The 22346-nt window shown below is 38.5% G+C and overlaps 1 protein-coding gene across 3 annotated transcripts in view; it reads left to right on the forward strand.

The window, feature by feature from the left end:
• FBXW7 (F-box and WD repeat domain containing 7) overlaps nucleotides 1–17360 on the forward strand; it is a 150734-nt gene extending 133374 nt beyond the window's left edge. For all 3 annotated transcript variants that reach the window (XM_035552926.1, XM_035552936.1, XM_050710541.1), the window contains 7 exons: nucleotides 1554–1677; nucleotides 3642–3778; nucleotides 5405–5518; nucleotides 8565–8746; nucleotides 9821–10046; nucleotides 14123–14333; nucleotides 15311–17360. In XM_035552926.1, coding sequence (XP_035408819.1) covers nucleotides 1554–1677; nucleotides 3642–3778; nucleotides 5405–5518; nucleotides 8565–8746; nucleotides 9821–10046; nucleotides 14123–14333; nucleotides 15311–15579 — 1263 coding nt within the window. In that variant the 3' untranslated portion in view covers nucleotides 15580–17360. The remainder of the gene's footprint in view (nucleotides 1–1553; nucleotides 1678–3641; nucleotides 3779–5404; nucleotides 5519–8564; nucleotides 8747–9820; nucleotides 10047–14122; nucleotides 14334–15310) is intronic.
• Nucleotides 17361–22346: the final 4986 nt, after the last annotated feature.

Below are 22346 nucleotides of genomic sequence, written 5' to 3' on the forward strand. Positions count from 1 at the left end.
ATTCTGACTCCATAATTGAGTAGGGACAGAATGACTGTTCTGCAGCTGTATGGCCTGGGATGCATATGGGAACTAATGTGCATTAATAATGCACAATAATGCATAATAATGTGTTAGGGAGCAGATTCTGCAAATGTGGAGTCCTGCATGCTCGCTGTGGGCTGCAGGTGATGACTTGCAAACAAGGCGTGTAAGTGCAATCAAAATGCAAACAGTCCTGGCATATTGAATTTTTATTTCCTGCTCAGTCACTGATGGGGCTACATTACTAAAAGCAAACGTTTCGCACGTAATAAGGTCAAAAAATCTTCTGAGGTCAATGGCCTATGCTTATGACTTCCTTACTGAATTTCAGTCTATGCTTCTTTAAAGGGCAGATTCTATTTATACACAACACAACTCCAGTTAAGAATTAAATACAAAAATTGTAAGCACAAAAAGATATGTCAAGCAGCAGTTAACGTGGATGATATGATTTCCCTGATAACTTTTGCATCCTAGTACTGACAAAGACCCCACAATTTCTAAATGTAAGTAGTTGTGCATCACTTTTTATCAGCAGTGTTTTCTCTTGAGTTTTTAGCCATGGCAGCCACTTTGCTGCCTCTTATGTTTTTATTCTCAATGACTGGGGAAATACATTGTTGCTGTTCAGTAGAAAAGCTGTAGTCATCCATGATACCCTTAAGGATCTCAGTCCCTGTATTTTGGATTGTGTTTTAGATGCCTCAGTCCCTGTTTAAGACTCCAACACATCTGAAGGTATTTCTGGAGATTTGGGGCTTTTATAATGGTCATTATATGGCTTAGCTCAGTCAGCTGGGGTCTGAATGCTCCCAGTAACATTTAATGTTGTCACACAGAAAAGTTCAAGTTCGGTTTGTCTTATGCTGCTTACTGGGATTTCCCACAGGTTTTTTTTTTTGGTAACATATACTATGTGCAATAGCAAAGTTATGTATTTCAGGCCCTCTGCATCCAGGTCCATAAAACTCCCTGTAACATCACTGTATGTTTGCATTCTAATCAGAAATTGAGCAATATGTATGGCTTCTGCAGCTGCAGAGTACTTTTGAACTTGAGTACAAATAGCATTTATGTTTTCTGTATTCGAGCTTCCTGCATGATGTTATTCATCACAGCATTCCTCATTTGGTCACGCAGCGTTGTGTTTTCTGGTTAAAAACTTCTGGTACATTTATTAGATAAAATATTGGAGACATGATTATTTTGGTACAGCTGGTAATGGTTCGTGGTAATATGGATGACATTTAAAAAAAGCATAATAGCCAGTGATTTCAGCTGACATCTATTCTCTTCCAAATAATATACATTTTTGATGTGATCTGTATGGATTTAGTTATCTAAGATGATTGCTATACTTTTCATGTGCCCACTGGAACAAACTGTAGCTCTGTTAAGTTTCTGAGAACATTTAATAATTTATTGTTTCAATTTTCCGTATTTCAGCCTCTGTTGTGTGATAATACTTTGAGTTACTTCCCTTTTCCTTTCAAAAGCAATTCAGAAAATATACTCCCTTTTTGTCACAGCTGGCACTGTATGTGCTGTCATTCCTGGAACCCAGGGACCTTCTGCAGGCAGCCCAGACATGCCGTTACTGGAGGATTCTGGCTGAAGATAATCTTCTCTGGAGAGAGAAATGCAAAGAGGAGGGTAAGGCTGAGCAAAAAGATGAATGTAACGGTGTTGCTGCCATAAAAAGTGCAGTTCATTTACATAATAAGCTTAAAGTTTTACAAAGGAAATTCGGGTGACTTTAAATTTACCGCTTTGAGCTACGTGGTGCATATCTGTGTTGGAAGTAGGAAGCAGAAATAACCTGTGGACTACTAGCAATGAAACTAGACTTAAGTTTGAACATCCTATTCATAAGGGTGTATACTAGGGGTATGTTTTTAAAATACTGTTATTTTCACGTTGTCAGGACTGGTTTTATTCAAAGTAGAACCAAAGCAAATACGAGCTGAGATGGAAAAACAATAGGTGCACAGTCTTGCAGTTTGTAAATAATATGCAGGAAGAACTGCAGAGGTTGAGGTTGAATGGGCACTGTAATTTCATGTCAGTTGTAGGAAAATTAACAGAGAAATTTCATAGGGTAGGGAAGGAAGATGGTAACTTGGTTGCTCAGAGAAGGGGACACAGTTCCATAAGCCATGCAGATTGGACAGCTCATGCCAACTCAAGAAGATATGGTGGTTCAGCAGCAATATGAACGGACAATAAAAAGCTTCCAGGGAAACAACCTCCTATTTGAAAACAACAACAAAAAAAATGGTAAACTTTTATTTCTAAACAGAAATACATGAACAAGGAGTCAGTTTCTGGAGGCAGAGCACATGCCTTTGACCTCAGAGCAGTGTCCTTACTGGCCATGGGCAAACACAGGTACCATCCAGTCTGCCTCAGAGTCCTGAGAGAAGAACTCGTGAGAGGTCTATGCAAGGGCTTTAAAAATGATGACAGAATGAATGTAGCTGGGTATTTTTAAAGGCTCCCTAAATTAATGAGTTGTTCTTCTGCAATGGAAATCAGGTGTCTAACCTCGTAAATCTTAAGATTCTCCTCTTACCAATTTCAGTGAAAAATGCATTAAGAGGACAGAATGAGAAAAAAGGAAAATGTTGAGAGGCATGAGTCTGCATCTGTGAGCCTGAGAAGTAAAAAATAAATAATAAGTAAAAATATGTACAAATAAGTAAGAATATGGCTAGGCATGAGAGTACTGACAAAACAGTATTTTAGCCTGTTCAGACTTAGTGAGGAGCTCAGTAATATGAAGGCACAGTTAATTCAAGACTTGCAGATAGAAACACTAGAAAAGGGTCTAAAAGCAGGATGAAATCCACGTAGTGGCAACAGACAAGACTCAGGCTAGTAATGAGATGCAGTGGAGAGAGAAGCTGTGTAGAAAAGATGGATGGGTGAGAAAGAGAATTGGAAAAACAAAACAAAACAAAAAAAAACAACCTATAGTAGCAAGGATGAAACAAAGCACTACCTCCTAAGTACCAATTCAGCCAGGGCACAACTGTACATAAATTGAAGCCAGGCAAGGGCGTAGCTTTTTGAAAGAAAATAAAATAAATTAGGAGAGCACTAATATCAAGAATCACAGTGAACTTAAAGGTAACAAAGATGCATGACCAGAGAGGAGGTGCACACAAAGAAAGAATTGCTTTTTGAATGGCTTTGAAATGAGCGTATGAGCGGTTGTGGAGTTTGCTGGCTGATACTTATTTGAAAAAGGCAATATTCTACTACATTTCCTCAATGTAAAGAAAAAGGGATCCAAAAACAAGGCAGTAGATTGCTAGGAAGGAGTAATGAACAAGAGCATTTTCAGCCACATGATTACCGTAATGATTGTGCTTGGAAGACCAGGAAAGATGTAGTATCAGGAGCAGGGTGGTGTCACTGACAAAATGCAAATACTGGCATGGAGAAGATGAGCAGAACCCTCTGGCAGGAGGTGGTTATGTCGATGCAGTATTTAATTTCAGAGTTCACTGTAAGGTTTGGGAGGGAGAGAAGTTGTTTTATTGCGGTTGGACTCATCACTCCCTCTTCCCCCCCTCCCCTTCTGTTTTTTAATTTTTTATTTTAATCCATTTTAGGGATTGATGAACCATTACATATCAAAAGGAGGAAAGTAATAAAACCAGGCTTTATACATAGTCCATGGAAAAGCGCGTATATTAGACAACACAGAATTGATACCAACTGGCGGCGAGGAGAACTTAAATCGCCTAAGGTAAGTTTCTGAGCTGTGGACATGCTGCCATGAACAAAGCAAGGTCAGCTCCAGTTATTTTTTTTTTCTTCAGACAAGCCAGACTAGCCATGCACAAAAAGCAGTGTATTTTACAAAAAGGAAATAATTTGTATTTTAGCTTACCATGTTTTTACATTAATTTCTGAGCACCATGTTAGGAAATCAAAATGGGATGCTTCATATAACGAAATCGGTGCACTGCTGGTTTAAAAAAAACTGCAGAATTCGGTAAATGCCTGTGCCAGTCTTTGTGAGGGAGATAATCTCAGAGTCGTGATTGGGAATACTTTTGTTTAAAATTAAACATACAAACATGCATATTTGTAGAGCTGGGCCATGTACCTACACAAAAACATTCCACAACCATTCTATGACCATTTCATGCTTAGTTTAATAGATATTCTTATAAATTGAGCAACACAAGGCAGTAACTGTGTTCCATATTAAGATTTTGTTTTTTAAAATAATAACATACTTAGCAATATTGATTTTATAGTCTCATTAAGTCTTTTCCAATACAAAGATATGAAGCAATACCTACAACATTTTTAAAAATAAATTAGCAACTGTCTAATCAAACCCATGTTGAACTAGCAGTCAAAAACATGAAGAAAAACCATATATCCTTTTAGACAATTTCCCCATTTTCTTGATTCCTGTACAACGAAACAGTAAGAACAAAAAAATTCCTGTGAAAACCCTATGGATATATCCTGCTGTTTATTTGGCCGTGACTTATGTACATCTCTGGCAATGGCTCTGTATTTCTTGCCTTGATACGCCACATCAAGTTATCTTGGAATTATTATTAAAATTACAGCCTCAGGCATTAGCCAAATGCCCATTTCATTTTGATGAACATCTCGAAGAGTGCTCAGATATCTTGAATAAAAGCATTCCTCATTCTGTGTGTTCTGGTAACTATTCTTTTACTGTATTGCAGTAAAATACATGGGAGTTTTTCCCAAATCAAGTATCAAAAATCCTACATCTGTGGAGTTACATTCCAATCTACATTTCCAGCACTTTAAATGCTCGCTTTTTCTTGTATTTAATTTAATTTACTGTTTATAGTTTCTGACTGTGGTGCTGCCTGGCATTTAACAGATTAGAATGATAAGGGGAAAATAGACATGGTCAGCCTTGACCATAGAAATACAAATATGCAGCAAATAATACAATGCCCTGCTTTTTGTTCAAGATTGAAACGACTCTTAAAATATAAAAGTCTGAGGGGAAAAAAAAAATAAAAAATAATGATTATGAATATGCAATGGAGTAACTGCAGAGGAATTAAGCAATGTCCAGCTACTAATTTATCCTACTTTTATTATTGATTTATCCTGGTACTTGTAGGAGGTTTAAAGTAACTGTGGTATGCTTGACAAGCAATGCAATAGTACTCCATGGAGGAAGGAAAATACCTTCTTTGGTCTCAGCTGGCAGTAAATTAGACTTGACACACAGGATTAAGGAGCCATATTATTTTTGAAGTTACTCTACCATTTTATAATTTATGAATCAGAATAGCACTTTGTTTCCCCTGCTAACTCTGATCTCCTGGGTTAAATCGTGAGTGTACATTTTCATGTTCTTTATTGTCAGGTGCTCAAAGGTCATGATGATCACGTCATCACATGCCTTCAGTTCTGCGGTAACCGAATAGTGAGTGGCTCTGATGACAACACATTAAAAGTGTGGTCAGCAGTTACCGGCAAGGTAAGTTGAGTATGTTGCTGAATTGCTTAGGAAAAGAGCTAGTAAGAGCCATAGTTTACCAGCTACCACGGTTTTATGAGACCATGCCCAGTGTGGTCTTTAGTTTGTCTGGCGCAAGATTCAGAAGAAATACTGGTAAACACTTAGTCATCTTTTCCTACACAGAATCTAATCTAGTTCAAAAAAGTCACCTTGATGTGAAATTACAATGCTGCTCATGTTACTGTTGGCATATATCCTTGTTCTCTTGGCAATTGTTCTATTCTTGTGGAGTCATTTGTGACATGGATTCTAAAGATTTTGGACAGATATGTTGCTTTATCTCCCTTAAAGCTTAATTTAGCCTGCTTTTACCCCTCTAGATCTTACTTGTCTTCTATCATTCTTTCTGTTGTTTCTAAGTTATTGAAATGGTGTGTTGATTTTACTGGCTCTGTTTTCAAATACAGTTTGTTTTTCGTTCTAAGCTACTATATTGCTGAGCCAGAAAAAAAAATGTAACTTGCTTTAGGTTTAAATATTTCCTATTAAATTAGATCCAGCTCAGGCAGGAATTTAATAAGCTTCAATAATTTAATTTTGGCTTAGAGAAGCAAAACAATATGTGCAATCAAAAAGACAGTACTGAACATTTCACTCATGTTAGAACATCACAGCTACTCAGCACACAGCTTTTGCTTTAAGGTGACTGTCCATGCTCTATATAGATACAGAAATGACCTCAGGGAAATAGTAGTTTTTCCTTCTAAACTGGTGTCATGTATCCTTTGTTTTGTTTTAATGATACAGTTATTTGAACACCAGGACAGCTTTTGAGGATAACATGTTTAAGATGTAAAAGGTATCCACTTACAACATTTAAGCTGAATGTGTAAAGCATTTGTCTTTGCATGCCTAGAAATTCCTCAATAGGATTGTAAATACTACTGTGGGGAAGAATAAAATTAAAAGCAATGGGCAGCTTCACCCTGCCTCTACTGACTTCCCTACAACAAGCTGTTTAATGAAGGAACCCATATTAAATTTTTCATTTTTTAATTGAAAAGGGCAGGCTAAGCTCAGGTGAAAAAGACTTGCTTTCTATATATCACCCTCTCAAAAGCGAAATGTTCTTTTAAATATATAAAGTTGATCATACTAGCATGACTTATCAATTCACGTTCAGTAATTTTTTTGACAGTAATTACAAATCCTAGTGTGACTATTTACCTCCATCCTTAAAGAGAGCTAAGTATTGTATGTGAAAGACAGAAGACTGCTGTATTAGCCCTTATGCTTACTGAGACTGAAGAATTAATAACAGGAACCCTGAAGGTTGGTTTGTGCAAATGAACATGACTAAATAATCCCCTTGACAGATGTAAAGCCCAAAATAAGGGTTCTGTGTTCTTACTGCTTTAGAAGGATGATTTCTTAAAATATGAACAAATCAGTTGAAATTAAAAAAAAATGTTTTGGAGCTGTAAAAGTGAAGAGAAGCTATGAACTGAAGAAGATGGATTTGCTAGCAGTGAATTAAGCTAGAAGCCAGGAATTGTAGAATACTGGTAAAAGATATTAAAGAACTGGAAATCTATGTACAGCAGAAAAGCAAGGAATTTTTCAAGTATGTTTGTTAGAAGGAACAGGATATTACCAACAGAAATTAGTGTACTATTGGTCACTGATCCAGAAAAAGTATTTTTGGAGAAAAGTCACATGATGGAAATACAACGTGCAGTGATGATAGAACACTTTATTTCAGCAGAAACTTGAAAGGTTGTTAAACAACAACTACCAAAGTTAGGGCTTACTTTATTACAGCTGATCTAGATAGCCTGTATTTTCTGATTTGTTTCTAAAGTTACTTGTGTTTCTTCAAAAGGAGAAGAAAGCTAAGATATGTCATTATTTATATGGAGTAAACTAAAGACTGTGTATTTAGGATACATGATCTCAGATAAAAAATATTGGACTACGTGAAGAGGAGTCAATTAACAGTTAGAGGAAGGCCATGGAAATTAATGCCACTTAGCATTAGATTACAGAAAAAGAGATCATCAAACAGTCTTGACCTCTTTTCTCCTGCAGATATGGGTTTGACTGATAAAAATAATAGCGCTGAAATAGATGGCCGTGTGCACTGCAAGACTGTATCCCACGACACAGAGGAAGAAAATAGAGCAATGCGAAAATCAACATGGCACATATTTAAATGGGTTAGAATGTGGGTAATTAGAGAGATCATGTTGTTAATGTAAATGCAGAATCTTTACGGAGTATCTTTCTAGAAGGGTCTTGCAAGGATCTGTTCTTGTCTGTACTAATTGGCACTTTACTGCTGCTTGATGAGAAAGCCATATACAGTCATTACTTACAGGAATACAGACTGAGAGACAGAGGCAAGCCGCTGGTCCAGAGTGGGTGAGGTTTTATACAAGTAGGTGTGAGCAAACACTGTTTCTACATGGTGAAAAATCATGTCATACAGCTAGGATCAAAGAAGGTAGACCAGACCGCGTGTGTGTAATGGGGGATTCTCTCCTGGGCAATGGTAAAGTCTGAGAAAGGTTTGAAACACGGTTTTACAGTATTGATGCTGTAGCTGCAGCTTATAGACTGTGATGTTTCAGGGAAAAACAAACAGAAAAATAAAATAGGAGTATATGGCTTATAGGTTGGTGGTAGAACTACTAAGTGAATGCTCTCTCCAGTTCTAACACATATGCTTCAGAAACATACTGGAAAACCTTCAGTGACTCAGAAAAATACTGAGAAAAAGACTTAGGGCCACAAAACACATCCTGTATTGAGAAATTTGGAAAGACAGTTTACTTTATCAAAAGCAAGATTATAGGGAATATTCCTTATAGTCAAAGTACCAACAAGAGAGAGAGAAATTTGATGAGCATTTTCTAACAGGTGGAATTTTTAGTTCAAGCACAGAGAAGTCTCCAGGAGTCTTCTGGCTTTTGCTACGAGAGACAATGTTATCTCCTTGATTACATTTCTTAAGTTTCCCTTCAACTCTATCAAAACAGTAACTGAGCCACCCATTTATTTTCAGTGTTTGAGAACACTAGTTGGACACACAGGCGGAGTCTGGTCATCACAGATGAGGGACAATATCATCATCAGTGGATCTACAGACCGAACTTTGAAAGTCTGGAACGCTGAGACCGGAGAATGCATACACACCTTGTACGGCCACACCTCCACGGTGCGTTGCATGCATCTCCATGAGAAAAGGTAAGTCTTTGCCCAAAGTGACAGCCACGGTTTGGCTTGTAATTTATGCCATGTTTACAGAAAATGCTTGTTAAACTTGGGTGCCTAATCAAACACTGAGTGAAATAGAAAACAGGCAAAGCATCCAAACTAAACTACATAAATCAACACAAGGGAGGAGATGATTAATAGAAGCAAGAGCATAAGAGTGCTAATTAAAGAACAGAAAATTAAGAGTCATGGACTTTATAAAGTCACATTTTACTTTATTTCAAAACTAATTCTGTTATGCTGTGATCCAGTCTACCACACTGTGAACAGTTTCTTCTTAGCTTTTTGTAAAGGTTAAAAACTTTTACTCATTTTGCAGAATGACTTTTTAAGTATTGTTGGTGCAGTATTTTATTAAGATTTTAACTGATTGCATCATAATTTCTGCAGTAGTATGTCATGTCTTGATTCAAGGAACATTGGCAGAGCTCCCTTACTTGGCTGTGGCATGGAGTAGTTGACAGAGTGCCCATTGGTTGTATTTCTTCTTTTTTTGAAGAACGATGAGGTTTTCCTTTACCTGTTCCTTTAATATTAATTCCTTTTCATTTCTGTTCTTGCCTGAAAACGCTCTTAAAAGTATAAACTGAAAAAAATAAAGCAGAATAACAGTTCTTTTAGTAAAGTATAACTTCTAAAGATCTTCTTTGTTTCATTGTTACAATTAGTTAACTCAGTCATTAAAACTGGATGCTCAAAGCACTAACTTGAACTCAACATATTCATAAGCTTTCATGGGTGGACACAATAGTCCACAGTTTCTCATGGCATTATTTTGCTGTTCAGGAATGAAGTGCTTTTTAAATACTGATTGCTAATTATGTCAAATATATCCTGGAGAGGTGAGTAAAGCAAGGAAGAAAAACACTCAAGTCATTTGCAACCCTAATGAAATGTCATACCAAACCAGGTCTTGGTAGCTAGTGGACAAATGCTATCTAGTGTCCCAAATTATAACTTATAACTGATCTGTAGCCAAATCTAATTGTTTTAATACTTTTATTTCCGATGCTAAGTATAGGAGGGGTTTTCTTGTTCCTCCAGAGTGGTGAGTGGTTCTCGAGACGCTACACTGAGAGTTTGGGACATAGAGACGGGCCAGTGTTTACATGTTCTGATGGGCCACGTAGCTGCAGTTCGGTGCGTTCAATATGATGGCAGAAGGGTTGTAAGTGGTGCATATGATTTTATGGTCAAAGTGTGGGATCCAGAGACAGAGACCTGTCTGCACACGCTGCAAGGGCATACTAACAGAGTCTATTCATTACAGGTAAGTGATTTGCATCTGCTGCTTTAGTTTCCTTAAGTAGCATTTAAAGTCAGTGTATTTCATCTCGTTTATTAAATTGTGAGTACCTACTCCAGAACTGTACAGGCCACAGGAATATAGGATCATCTGTGATAGTCTCCCATTTTTAATAGTTATATATTATCTTAATTTAGAGAGTGATGTTTTTTTTAGAGGAGCATTTTTAAAGCACCCAACACAACGAAGCCCAAATCTCTGTCCCAGCAAGTTAAGTAGTTTTGCAGTTTTTGTTTTTTTTTTTTTCCCATGTATTTTGGAGCTTTGTTATCGGTTTCCCTAAAAGAAGTTCTAATGTTACTATTTAAATAAATCAGATAATACAGTACTTGAAAACGTGCCAGAAACCTCATTGGATTAGTGTTCTGAATTATACAAATCTGTTTATCCTTATTTTGTAGTCACATCTTCTAGTTCCAAGCTGTAATTCACAGAAAGGCTAAACCTAAAATTTGAATGCCCTGACATAAATCTCCAGTCTTCTGCTTCCTTTTCTCAGAGTAGAGGCTTACAGTTGTGAGGCTTTGTCAGCAGAGACATGTTACTGTAGATGCAGATTATTATTGGTACTACTTTATGGCATGGTTTTATTGCTTACCTGTCACCTGACTTTTCACCAGCGCTATGCTGGCAAAGACATACATAGACCTCGCGTAGACTCTTCTTACCTTTACTAATCCAAGAGATGATCTTGTTCATTCATAAAGTCAAAGCATCACTTCCAGGCACATAAAGGAGAAAGAAATTAATTTCATGCTTGTGCCTGTTCTCACCACAATCTGTCAGAACTTGAAAAAGAAATTAACAATTACAGTTTACAACCAGGAAGTAGCATTCGGTATGTAACTAGTCTGGATTATGGCACAGAAAGTGAAGCTCTGTGCTAGAGACGTTTTTCCTAAATTCTTTCATCATAAGGTTTTTCTCACCATAATAGATTAAATGTGAACAAGATGCCTAATTGATTTTCTTCTGAAAAATATGTAGTAAAATTTATCAGATATCTCCAGCCCTTCCCTTACATTTATATGCTGAGGAGTATTCTTGTATCGAGCAGCAAACAAGTTAAAAATGCTGTACTACCTATCTCTCAAAAATATTACAGTTTTATTTCATCTGGTGCAATTGAGGAATAGTGTATGTTGTTCTGCCTTATGTTCACTAGTGGCTCTTGTTCTGGCTGATGAATATTCATGTCTTGCTCTGATACTGTACTAATAATGGATCAAATAGTTGGGTAATGTTACTCACACTGATTGTATTTATACCCTGTAAATGGAACTTAGTATTATAAAAATAAATGTCTAGGGAGCAGAAGGCTACAGGTGCTTACAGTTTTGGGAGAGGAAGATTCGTTAAAATTGCATGGTGAGCTCCTGCTGAGATAGCCCTAAACAATACAACTCCCATAAATAGAATAATTAGGCTGATAACCAGCCTGCCTTCCCCATCCCTGCTCTGTAGTGGATTCTCTTACAGTTCAGTATTTCCCCTTCTGTGGACCCCCTACCATTTGCCAGAGATCCTTATGATCTTAAGACTTAAGACTACAAACCATGTTGCATTTTCTTAGTCATCTCTTTCTTAGTTGCCTTTGAAATAATCCACAGATTCTCAGGGTCCTTGAGTAAGTTCAGCTTAGAAAAGAAAAACATTCCGTGGTGTTTCCACCCAAAAAGTGTGCTGGCTACTCACCATTCCTGGTCCTTTATCCACACTCAAATTGTTCACATCTTGTTTGGGAAGTAGGGTGCCCAAAACAGGATGCAAAATTCCAGTCAAAGTCGTAACAGTGCTTGCTAGAATTGAAAAGTTATTTTACATGCCTTATATAGCATATGTCTATTTCAGACACCAGAGTGTCTGTTTATAGTATATATTTTCTTTACCAGAAATGCAGTGTATGCTGGTAATCAGTCTGCATGTGCCAGTCACTCCCTAAATGCTTTTGAACTGAAGTGCCACGTTCAACCACGTATGCAGGCAGTGATTTAAGATATTCTAAGATCTAAGAGATCTTTTATGAAAAGCAGCAGTCAGATAGCTGAGTTCTCTTAACTGGGTTCTCTCTTCTCCTTTACTGGATACCAGTCAGTCCGGACGGACAAATAGTGTCGCATTGCCCTACGTGTAGCAAAGGCTCCTGGCCAGTCATCGTTTTCCCAGGCTGCAGTTGTACCTGCATGTGTTCAAGCCAAGTTCACATCTTCACCATTCTCTCTCAGCTTTTACACTCTGTGCTGGGTCTATTTTACCATTTTAAATGTCACATGAGTCCTAATGAAAATACTAATTGCCAGAACTCCCAGAAATCTTTCTGATATTTCTAATAACATGGTAAACAAAGTTCTGAACTGAAAGTATCCCTGCACCAAATTTGCCTCCCTCTTGATGAAAATACAGCCAAGACATCCTGCTGCTTCACATGGCTTTTTACCATCACAGAAGAAATATTGGTTAAGCACATTTTCCCAAAAAGGGACATTTGTTGTTACTTACCACATTGCTTACAACCAGACGGATTATTTGTTAGTTTCTTCTGGAAATTGAAGTTAGGCTGACTGATCCAGAATTCTCCATCTCCCATCATCATCTCCTTCAATAAAGAGAGAAATTGTATTTGCCATCTGAAGTCTTGTCTATCTTCCATGAGTTCTCAAAGATAGCAGCAGATGTCTCTGGAATTGTCTTCAAACAACTTGTCTTATGCACTTTTTTCCCTATTCTAGCAGAAGCTCGTATTCAGTTGTCACCGGTGTCAGTGCTGTTAGCCTACACTCAGATGGCTGAGGACTGAAACAAAAAAAAGTTAAATAGCTGGCCTCATTTAGTGTTTCCTTCCCACTGTGCATAAATGAGCTTTTTATTTATTTTTTTTGGCCTTCCTCATTTTTTTTTTCCTAATAGTGTTTTATCATCCTTAACAGCTCTTGCTAGTTTTATCTTGTTTTGTGCTCTGCCTTTCTGATTTTGTCCCAGTGTACTCTTTTATACACACCTATTGATCTAGTTTCTACTTTTTGTACAATTCCTTGTACTTCAGCCAAGTGGGTCTTGGTAATTTACTACACTTCCTATCTTTCCTTCACACAAGGATAGTTTGTGTCTTTAAGAAAGTGCCAACTCTCCTGAACTCTTCTTCCCCTCAGAGAATAGATATATAAAAATCACATGGGAAGGAAGTCTCAATTTATTGAAGTATTCCTCCTTGAAGCCCACTGTTTTTATTCTACTGATCTTTTTTCCTTCCTTTTTTGAGAATCCTGGACTCTTATGTCATTGTCACTATCATTCTAGTTACTTTCCACCTTTATATTCTCTACATGTCCGATCTTTTTTGTCAAAAGTATCTAATCTCTTAGCTGATTCCTCTACGTGTTCACATTTTTGCATATTTTTACTTTATATATATATATATATATATATGCCCAGAAAATCCAAGAATTTGGACATCTGTGTTAGCCTGTATACTTTTCCCAACAATGACTAGGAAGAGTTCCTTACTGCACACAATTATTATTATAAAATGGCTAAATCCAGCATTTTTCAATCGCATTCTCTCCATTTCCCTATGTTTTGGCTTTTGTATAGCTTGTTCTGGATTAATGTTGTTGCCCTTCTCCAGCTTAAAGTCCCTCTGACTTCTGAAAAGCAGGTTTGGCTTTTTTAATTCTTTCCTATGAAAATGGCATCCTTCTACTGTTGTACCCTGCAGTACAGCCAAGATTCTATTCTGTGTAGAAGAGTTGTATTATATCTGAAAGACCAATGCTTCAATGTTGTTCTCCTCAAACCGAGTACCTCATAGGCCATGTCTACAACAGGAAATTACACTGCCCACAAATCACCTGCTCTAATATCAAACAATCACTTCAGTCTCTATGTAGACTGAACTTCTACTTTGTAATGCAGTTTCAAAATATATACATATATAGTATCTAATGTTGCATTTAGTGAATTAAATGCTTAATAGCCTTCTTCGTATAGAGCATAGTAAGATCCTGATATAATTGCTTATAACAGATTCACCTTTCTTGTAGTTTGATGGTATCCATGTGGTGAGTGGATCTCTTGACACCTCCATCCGAGTCTGGGATGTGGAGACAGGAAACTGCATTCACACACTGACAGGCCACCAGTCTTTAACAAGTGGAATGGAACTCAAGGACAATATACTCGTGTCTGGGAATGCCGATTCTACAGTCAAAATCTGGGACATTAAAACAGGACAATGTTTACAGACATTGCAAGGTGAGCTTAAACTACCTAAATGTAAATCAAGCTGCCTGCAGTAATCTATGCTGCAGATCCTATGTCAAAATTTCTAAAAATGACATGCAAAGAAACAACCATGGACCATTTACAACTTAAATATCATTTTTTCTGATGACAGCTGTATGATCTTCCTCTGATTTAGAGGAACAAAATGTATTTAATCTAATCTATTCAAATCACTTCCTATTACGAAAGGCAGATGGTCTGGACTGATAGAAATTTGGTATGGGTGTATTAGCCTAATAAGCCACAGAAGTATGTAGGAAATGACATCTCAAAACAGTCAGTCAGCGTACTTATTTAGGGGTCACTTGGATGTTTCAAAGCCTACGGATTAATTGGATCGGGAGGCAAAGTACACTGTCTATTGCAATAAATCAAAAGAAATGAGTGGAAGATGTTTTCTTTATTTCAGTAATAAGAAAGATTTCAGTTTCCACTCAGGCATCATGCACGTGAACACATTGTTTTGTTCCCCCCCTTAAAAAGGTCTTATATCCATCAGTGCTAGCTACAGCAGAAAATTAAGCTTCACTGGAAAGCAGGCTGCTGTTTTAACAATTTATATGTCTCATCTATATATCCATCAATACTTACTGATAGCGTAATCCCGTAATAACACTTCAAAGGGACGTGGATACAAACAGTCATAGTGGCCACCTCATTCTGGATGGTTAAGCTCATTTTCACGAATTCCCAGGTATATACTTGCCCTGCTGTAAACAAAACAAGATCACTGTTACAAAGAAGGAAACATGGGGAATTTTTCTATGCCTGCATTCACTTTTCAAAAACATGGGGCAAGGCTTCTGTACCTTTTGAAGCAGAAAAACAGGGTTAATGCATCTAATAGATAGAAACAGCTGTATGCAAATCAATGGGTATTTATGTTAGATGCAGTGCTGGCTGTCCTTGAGTTCTAATTACAGAAATGTTCTGGTTTACTCCTCTAGGTCCCAACAAGCATCAGAGTGCTGTGACCTGTTTACAGTTCAACAAGAACTTTGTAATTACCAGCTCAGATGATGGGACTGTAAAACTTTGGGACTTGAAAACGGGTGAATTTATCCGAAATCTAGTTACATTGGAGAGTGGGGGAAGTGGAGGCGTCGTGTGGCGGATCAGAGCTTCTAACACAAAGCTAGTGTGTGCAGTTGGAAGCCGAAATGGGACTGAGGAAACAAAGCTGCTGGTGTTGGACTTTGACGTGGATATGAAGTGAAGGACAGAAAGATTAATTTGTCCAAACGTGTAGACGATGTTCTCCTTTCCCTCCCCCTGAAAAAAAGAAAAAAAAAAGAAAAAAGAAAAAAAAGAAAAAGGAAAAAAAAATCCCTTGTCCTTGGTGGTGCAGGATGTTGGCTTGGGGCAACAGATCCTAAAGACCTACAGACTACGAAGGAGAAGACAAAGATGACGAACTCTAACTGATAAGTGAGGCATTTGCTGTCTCGTCACATAAAAAGGCTACACTTTCGACCGGGGCAGCTTTGCAAAAATACGACTTTTGAAATGAAACCAGGTGCAATTATTTCTTTACTTTCCTCCAATTGCTTCCTTCAGCAATTTGGAGGTGAAAAAAAAAATTGTTACAGTTCTTGTTAACAGGTTATTTTACCACAAAGATCTCGAAAGAAGCTGCACATGCAAGCCTGCTCGTGCACCCCTGGGCCCCCCTGGGTCCTGGCAGCCCCTCCGAGCAACGCGCTCCCCCTTAGCCCCACTCTGAGCAGGGGTTGGACCAGACGACCTCCAGCGGTCCCTCCCAACCTCTATGAGCAGTCACTGGTTGACTTTCAAAAACTAGAGAGCATCTGCAATGACAACAAAAACAAAACCAGAAAGAGTCCATTCCTGGTGTGGAAAAGCTGAAATATTACTGTGAATTGTTTTGTACAGTTTTATCAGAGCTTTTTCTTTTTTTTCTTTTATTCCTTTTTTTTTTGCCAACCATTGCCAATGTCAATCACAGTATTAGCCTCTGTTTAATCTATTTACTGTTGCTTCCATCTACACTCTTCAATGCATAAGTTGCTCTGAGGTGGCAAGTTGTCCTGGGTTTTGAGAGTCCTCTGATGGATTTAATTCGCAATGCTGGTGCTAGAAGTAGGTCTTCAATTACGGGATTGTTGTCCCACCCCTGTACTGTATTCCCAGTGGCCAAACTTATTTATGCTGCTAAATGAAAGAAAGAAAAGCAAATTATTTTTTTTTATTTTTTTTTCTGCTGTGACGTTTTAGTCCCAGACTGAATTCCAAATTTGCTCTAGTTTGGTTACAGAAAAAGACTTTTTGCCACTGAAACTTGAGCCAACTGTGCCTCTAAGAGGCTGAGAGTGGAAGAGTTTCAGACAATTAAGAGTGAAGTTTGCCTGCAAATAAAGAATTGAGTGTGTGTGCAAAGCTTATTTTCTTTTTTCTGGGCAAAAATTAAAACACATTCCTTAGAACAAAGCTATTGCAGCCTGTTCTGTGGGGAAATTTTTCTTTGTGAGGGCTGTGGTGAATGGAATGAACATACATAAAAAAAAAACTGACAAAATTTTTAAAAAATATTATAAAATACAAAAATGAAATAAAGTTGCTGGTCAGTCTTAGTGTTTTACAGTATTTGAGAAAAAAACAACTGTTACAGTTATTGCTGGGAGGAACTGACAGAGCAAAAACTTACGTTTTTGTAAAGATGTCACATGCAAACAAAATGAGAAATGAAAGAGTCAAATGGTTTGCCTCATTCTCCAAGAGCCACAACTCAAGCTGAACTGTGAAAGTGGTTTAACACTGTATCCTAGGCGATCTTTTTTCCTCCTTTTTTTTTTTGTTTTTGTTTTATTTATAGTCTGATTTAAAACAATCAGATTCCAGTTGGTTAATTTTAGTTATGTAACAACCTGACATGATGGAGGAAAACAACCTTTAAAGGGATTGTGTCTATGGTTTGATTCACTTAGAAATTTTATTTTCTTATAACTTAAGTGCAATAAAATGTGTTTTTTCATGTTAGTATGTCTTTTTTTTTTTCCTTTCTATTTCTTGTGGTTAATTTAATACTATATATCCTATGAAGCCTAAAGCAGGTCAAGTTGCTCAGCTTACTGGTAGATGCTAAAATATGTCTCGGGACTTTTTATGTAACGCTTCCACAAACAGGTGCATGAGCGTCCTCTCCTTCAGTTGCTGTATAGGATTTGTCACACGGCCTTCAACAAACATGCGGTAAAGCCATTAGCTTCCTAGCACTAGGAACGTGTCAGGATTTGACTCTGGAGGGAGTCAGCTATAAAAAGCATCTGAAGTACATAAAAACTTCTCCCAATATCATCTTGTTACTGCATCTTAAATTGAAACTTGACGTTTATTATTTATGGATTTCAATCAATTGATTGCAGTCTTAACAGCGGAGAGTACATCCATAAATGCAACTAAAATCAAAGTTAGGATCTCAGGCAGGTTGAAATAAAGACTCTAAAGAAAAAAAACAACCCACAACATTCCAGATGAGTCCAATAGTAGCTCTATCAGAAACCAAGGTAAGCCATCAGCTGTCTTAGAAACGTACCACTTGAGAGTCTGTTTCTCTCTTAAATTTCCTTGACCAAAATTACTGTTTTCGTCTGTGCCTTTTCTGTCAGGGCACACAATTTACTTGTTTGTGACAGTTTTCCCTATAGAAAAATGGTAATTAAAATAATAGCAACAACAACAAAAAAAAAACACAAAATCCAAACCAAAGCATTAGAAGAGAAACTACATGGATGGAAGAGGCAAATATTTATATACTTATATATCAATGACTATGTGCTTATTCAAATGTAGTTCCAATGCCCACATTATGCAAAACAAGTAATGCTGAAGGATCACACTTCCATCTGGCCTCTAGAGATTAAAAAGCCATACAAAATGACTGAGCAGCTACAAATTGTAAAAAGCTGTTCATTGAGTTGGTGTTTAAGAGAAAAAAATTGCAGTAAGCCCTGACACATAAAGCTATGATTGTCTTAGTATTTACGTAAAAACAATTAAAGAGCTAATCCTCCCATCTAAAGTGACGGCCTAAGATTGGCAGAACTTCAGCACGTAGCTCAGGCGCACACCCTTCGGGGCCAGCAGAAATGCTCGATTCAGTGCCAGGCCCTGGTCCTGGGGATGCTGCTCTGCTGAGAACGCGGGTAGGACTCTTGGCCACCCCAAAAACAGGTATGTCAGCCTGGGCTGAGCTACTTACGGTAGGAGATGGAAATAGAATGGTAAAAGATGAATATTTAATGCAGGGACCTGAGCAACAGCTTTTAAGATTATGTAATTTTCTTCCGCGATTTGTAAAAATTGCAACAACATGTTTTCAAAGAGCAAAGGCACTCGCCTATCTGCACAGGAGAATGAGAGATTTCTGAGTAACATTGCGCTGGAGGGCAGGAATACAAATCAAGGCAGAAGACTGAAATGACTGAAGAGGAAGAATAACAGCCAAATCAGTTCAAGCTGTGTGTAAGTACACTTTAAGCAGCCAATATGACCAGGATCAAAGGGTGCTTAACTAGAATTCAGAAGTTTTCCAGTTAATAGTGTAGCTCCAACACTATCTCATGTTCAAATTACTACAGACCAGCTTGAACCTGTTAAGCAAACCACATTTCTAGCTTCCTTTATCCCAGATGTAGATAAAAAGTATTGCCTGCAAAGTCAAGATGTGATAGACTGTCACATATTAACTACAAAAATCAGTATTGTACTTAAAATTTACTTTCTAAAGCACTTTTCCCCTTTGATAAAACAACTCTGTAAAGGTGTGTTAGCATTCTAAAGTCTTCCGGTTTTGCTAAACACTCTGTTTAAGTTTGCAGACATTCACATTGCTTATGAGATACCTGAACAACGTAGCTCAAAGAGCAGAAATTTGTTAATTTATTAAAGTGACAGCATTTCAAATATGGGCCTGTACTAAACACATCATTTGTAAGAAAGTGTTCACAGAGCTTTTCTTTACAGTACCCTTCATGCCAACATACTCACTGAAACATTCAGTTCGCTTAGTTTAGTTTGGCAGCACATGCTCCAACTGAGGCTGTTCAGAAATCATCTCGTCTTCATTTTGTGTAATTAGATTTTGATTTTTAGGGTGGGTATTTTTCGTTTTTTAAAATAAAAACATTTGTGAATACTAGCATAAGATTTGAACTGCTTTATGCTCTCAGTATGCATGCACTTGTTGAATCTAGTGGCTTATTCATCGCAGATTATATCAAAACGATAGCTGCAGCTACCCTAGAGAGATAATTGCACCAGTGTTTCTGGACTCTTGTCTTATTGCTGATTCCCTTATTTCCTTTTATTTTAGCCCTAGAAGGAGCTTCCTAATTTTCTCCTGTACCTGAAGCCAAGTCAACAACACTAAAAGGCTTTTGTGTAGTTATTCTTTTTTGAGCCTTGACTCTAGCCAGCAATGTCAGTCAGAACTAGCATTGCCACTTCCCCCAAGATCCCATTCCTATGGTCTCACACACCCATTTACCTCCTCAAATGCTAAACGCAGCCATTTAACAGCTGCATCTACACCAGTTGGTAGTTCAGATCCGCAAGTCTCCCAGCAGAGCATGGTGCAGGATTCCTTCGGGGTGTACCCAAATCATCAGCAGCACTCCAGCAGCACACCCTGTGCTCGCCGAACACCAGTGGCACGTGTGGGACCGAGCCAGAACTAATGCAACACCTCAAAAATACATTCACGTGGGCACTGGGTCTTCAGGACCAACACACTGGTGCTACAGCTCTGCTCCTGCTGCACACCACCAATGGCTGGTGAGGGCATAACCTAACCCTTATCCAAGCAGGCCTTCGACAACCCTCTCCCATGGCAACATGGCTCCTGATAAGCAACTGATTCCCATCCAAACATCAGGAGCAGAAAACAGCATCCACCAGCTACCACTATGGAGTTTTTGCCAAAGTTTTCCACCAGCAAGTCCGCACCTGAATCATTCAGAAAAGGGAGTCATTAAATTCTGTGATTAGATAGACAAAAGACCCAGACTGTAGCAGTCAAAAAGAAAAACTGAGTCACTCTGACCACACAACTGTTAATTACTCGAAGGGCAATGTCTAAACATACTGACTACTGAATCTTGAAGAAAAGGGAGAGTATTTTCTCTCCATCTCCTGCCATTTTATCTATAGCCTTGATCCTTGACCCTGGTACTGTACGAAAACGCACGTTGTTTGAGATGTTCAGTATTTTATGATGTTTATGATGAAGAACACAACCTATATGAGATACATTAGATTTTTCAAACTTCTTCTAAATTGCATATATTCAAACATTTTTCAGTGACGTGTTTCCTCAACCATCAGTGCAGGTTTATAAATGAAATAGCTGCTTTAACAGAAAAGCTGTTCCCTCCTGCAACAGTCTGACAAAACTAGGCATCCCCAGAAATTCGGCAGCCATTATGGGCTCTTGCTCCCTGTTCAAATTGCCGAATGGCCCGGCAGCTGTAGGAGTACTTCAGAGGACAGAAATGGTGCATTGTGCTACCCTGAGTGCACACTCTGCACACTGCTGAGGTGAGATGCTGCAACACTCCGTGTGACTGCAGTTGCCTAAGACCAATGGCTTTATGCCCATGTACATACTGCATTGCTCCAGCCCAGACGTCCACAAAAGTCCTATAAAATCATGACTAAGCACCACCTGGCCAGGACAGATCTCCCACCAACTAGAGCCAGCTGAAACAATTAATCACAGAGGTTGCCACTCAAGAGCCTGGCAGCACAGAAGAACCCAGCAGTTGTTTTTAAACAGCACACTGTGCAGGGCAGTGGAAGGTGAGCAGACTTCCAAAGGTCTCCTCCAGCTCTCCCCCTTTGTCCTCACCTCTGCCTTGCTCAGACCCAACTTCAGCTACCCCATTCACAAGCTGGTTTGTCCCAGCACAGCAGCAATAACTTCAGTAAAAGATAATTATTTGTCCTCTGCATGTCTCTCTGTGCTGCTGGAATCTATTCTGTGCTTTCTGCCACTTTCTTCACAAGGACAACACGACCTCAGCCTAACACGAAATGCTCCGAGGGAGTCCGTGAGATGAGAATGCATCAGTCAGCCTAGAGCGAGATGTTTGTCATCAGCATTGCTAAAATGATTTCCACCTTGAGACTAGACTGAAAGTAATGTTCTAGACCTGGTGCAATCAGACACATTTCAAGTTGATTTCGATACCCTATTTTTTCAGACACAAAGCTTTTAATGCCACAAAACTCATCTGGCCTGGGTGTCTCCATGCCTGCAAAACAGGCACATCCTAAGAAGCAGGATCGTGAGTTACGTTGCATAGAATCTGGGAGAGCTCACGGTCTACAGACAGGGAACAAACATGCAAGGTCAGTATAGGCTGGATCAGAAATGACCTGTGAAAATCAGAGGAAGGCAGGTGCAATGAATCTGGGGCTTTTTCTGTCCAATCAATGTAAGTCCTACAACAACTACTCTGGGGTATTTCATCATCCTCATCAACAAAGCATAGGAGCAAACTTTCTTTATGAAGCCTTTAGTCTGGCTGGCCTGTAATTGAGAACAGAACCAGCCACGTTAGCTCTGACTTGCAGGAACTTCTCTTACCTGGGGCGGGTTGTTTGATGGGAAGATGAATGGAACGGCCCCAAACTTCTGTCTGGCTCATCACGTCAGTCAGGCAGATGTCTGAGATGCAGGTTTTGCATGGTGCTTACGGTGCGCTATTCGAGAAGGCTTTGTTCTTTTAATTTTAAACAGGATACATGGAATGCAGAAGATCCAAAAACTTCAAAGGCACTTGCCATTGCCAAAGGAGCTGCATTTTGACTAAGTTCAGCCTCTAGATTACATATTCAAATCTGACAGTGTGGGAAGATGCTCACACCTTCAAGAGGCTTGAAGATTTCTAACGAATTGAGGCATTCAGATTAGTTGGCTATAAACACCAATGTGGTAAATTGAGCAGTACGACTGTTCCTAAA

Source organism: Cygnus atratus, chromosome 4 (assembly GCF_013377495.2).
Source record: "Cygnus atratus isolate AKBS03 ecotype Queensland, Australia chromosome 4, CAtr_DNAZoo_HiC_assembly, whole genome shotgun sequence".
NCBI lineage: Eukaryota > Metazoa > Chordata > Aves > Anseriformes > Anatidae > Cygnus > Cygnus atratus.